The 2746-nt window shown below is 45.9% G+C and overlaps 1 protein-coding gene across 1 annotated transcript; it reads left to right on the forward strand.

Annotated features, from left to right (window-relative positions):
* The first annotated feature begins 384 nt into the window (after window positions 1-384).
* LOC147487157 (putative potassium transporter 13) lies at window positions 385-891 on the forward strand. The gene has a single exon (XM_086573955.1). The coding sequence runs from the start codon at window positions 385-387 to the stop codon at window positions 889-891; it is 507 nt and encodes a 168-aa protein (XP_086430081.1).
* The last annotated feature ends 1855 nt before the right edge of the window (window positions 892-2746 follow it).

Consider the following 2746-nt stretch of genomic DNA (forward strand, 5'->3'; position numbering starts at 1 on the left):
GGGTACCGTGAAGTCCTATGTTTGACAGGGGTTTTCAAGTGTGTCTTCTTCTCTATACCCAGATGTTAACTGTAAATGTTTTAGCAAGAAACTATCATGTGATACAAATAAACTAGAGGCAAGTAGTACTTGTGGGATGTAGGAACAAAAGTCTCAAGTTGGAAAATGGTCGTCATCCGCTGGGTTTAGAAGTCCAAATGAAAATGTTCTTAGTTGTGCAATATTGTTCATCCAGATTAAGAATTAGAGGTGAAGTATGTGTCAAAATGCTAACTAAGAAAAAAAAGGAAAAGTGTATGTTCTTTAGAGTGTGAATTTAGCATTGGACCTGGCATTGTTGGCAGAAGCACCATCTGTGTTGTATCGTACTCTTGTGAAACTTCCATGACCACCCTGTCTCTAGCCTATCAGAGCTTTGGTGTTGTTGTTGGCGACTTGAGCATTTCACCTATCTATGCATTCACAAGCACATTCTCAAGGAGGACACGCCTACAGGACAACGATGATGAGATCATTGGGTTACTTTCTTTGGTTTTTTGGACTTTGACTCTAATTCCTCTCTGCAAGTATATAATAGTTGTTCTAGGAGCAATTGACAATGGCGAAGGTGGAATCTTTGCTTTGTACTCACTACTCTGCCGAGACTCCCAGATGGGCCTTCTGAACTCTTCTGATGCCGCAGAAGATAACTTATCTGCTTACAATTCTGAAAATTCTGTGAAGGAAGCAAGAACAAGCTTATTAGTAAAACAACACTTCAGGAATCATCGCAGTTCTCGCATTTTACTACTCATAGCTGTGTTCTTGGGTACTACTATGCTTATCAGTGATGGTATTTTGGCCCCATCAATCTCTGTCCTTTCTGCAGCTGATATTATATGGAACAGATAGACGTCAACTTGATTGCCGCGATAGTGTTGATGGTGTCTACCCTACTTTCAAAAATAAGCTTTGCTCCAGCAAGAAGTGATTGCCGAGTATGCATTGTGGCATATGCTATTCAAAGATTTCATCTTGCAAGGGAGGTTTTTAACAGGATGCCAAAGCGTGATATCATCTCATGGAATGTTATGATAGCTGGGTATGGAATTCATGGTCTTGGTAGGGAGGCACTCTTCTTATTCCACGATTTGCAGAATGAGGGTCCAAAGATAGACTATGTTACTTTCATATGTCTCCTATCAGCTTGTAGCCACTTAGGCCTTGTTCACCTCCTAGCTTAAGCAACACGAAATAGCGCGTCCTCTCGATGTTTCTCAATTTATCTTTATGATGTGTTCCTGACTTTGCTTATTTTTGTCTTTGCCTTTCATGACAACAAGTGGGAGAATGGTTTGAGAATTATGTAGCTTCATATACTATGGTACTTTTATGCCTTTTGTGTAGTTTGTAGTTACTTAGCTTTCGAGATCAGACAAGTATGAGCGGAATTACATCTCCATTGTCAACTTGGGGGCAAGCTGAGTGGCCCGGGCAAACTCAGTGGCCTCCAACATCTCCATTGTCAACTTGGGGGCAAGCTAAGGGGCCCGGGTAAACTCAGTAGCCTCCAACATCTCTAGTGTCAACTTGGTGGCAAGCTGAGTGACCGGGCAAACTCAGCAGCCTCCAACATCTCCATGGTCAACTTGGGGGCAAGCTGAGTAGCCTGGGCAAACTCAGCGGCCTCTAACATCTCCACAGTCAACTTGGGGGCAAGCTGAGTGGCTCGGGCAAACTCAGCGGCCTCCAACATCTCCACGGTCAACTTGGGGGCAAGATGAGTGGCCCGGGCAAACTCAGCGGCCTCCAACATCTCCACGGTCAACTTGGGGGCAAGCTGAGTGGCCCGGGCAAACTCAATGGCCTCCAACATCTCCACGGTCAACTTGGGGACAAGCTGAGTGGCCTGGGCAAACTCAGCGGCCTCCAACATCTCCATGGTCAACTTGGGGGCAAGCTGAGTGACCCGGGCAAACTTAGCGGCCTCCAACATCTCCACGGCAACTTGGAGGCAAGCTGAGTGGCCTGGGCAAACTCAGTAGCCTCCAACATCTCCATAGTCAACTCGGGGGCAAGCTGAGTTGCCCGGGCAAACTAAGCTTCCCTCGACATCTCCATGGAAGCGGGAGGGGTGAGTCCACCACGGACGATGAGGTCCGAGTTCAACTTGGGGGCAAACTGAGCTGCCTCCAGCATCTCCAGGGTAGTGGCTCTTTATGTCAGGTGGGGTTCCGGATTTGCGGACCACAACCCTCTATACCTACCGCCGCCGCCCAAAGGACGGAGCCAACGTAGATGATGGGTTGTTTGTTGTGTTTATTAATCATCCCATTTCATATTCTAATGGTACGGTATGTACAGTAGTTTACAGCTTGTTGTTTATGGCTTTTGTAGCTAGGGTGTTAGGTTGTGCATGGATATTGATAAATGGGCGCTGAATACGTATGGGACCTAGTATATTTTGAGTTTGGTAGCCTGGTGTATTAGTATGAGAGGGAAGAACTACCTATGGCTTGATCCCTAAAAGGGAAGCAGCGGTGTCGAGTGGCTTCCCTACGTAGGTACCCACCTCATAGAGTTTTATGTTTGAGATGTGGATTGTTGTTTTATTTCCCAACCATATGCATATGCTGGAGCGTGCTTGGTGTGATCTGGGGGATATGTTTAATGTTGGACCCTTACATATGTCAGTTGGTTACAAATAGGTAGATACGGGAATTGCAAGGTGAGAATGAGTGGCGCTATAAGGTAGATATTTGTTGCT

This window comes from Coptis chinensis, chromosome 7 (assembly GCF_015680905.1).
Source record: "Coptis chinensis isolate HL-2020 chromosome 7, ASM1568090v1, whole genome shotgun sequence".
Lineage (NCBI taxonomy): Eukaryota > Viridiplantae > Streptophyta > Magnoliopsida > Ranunculales > Ranunculaceae > Coptis > Coptis chinensis.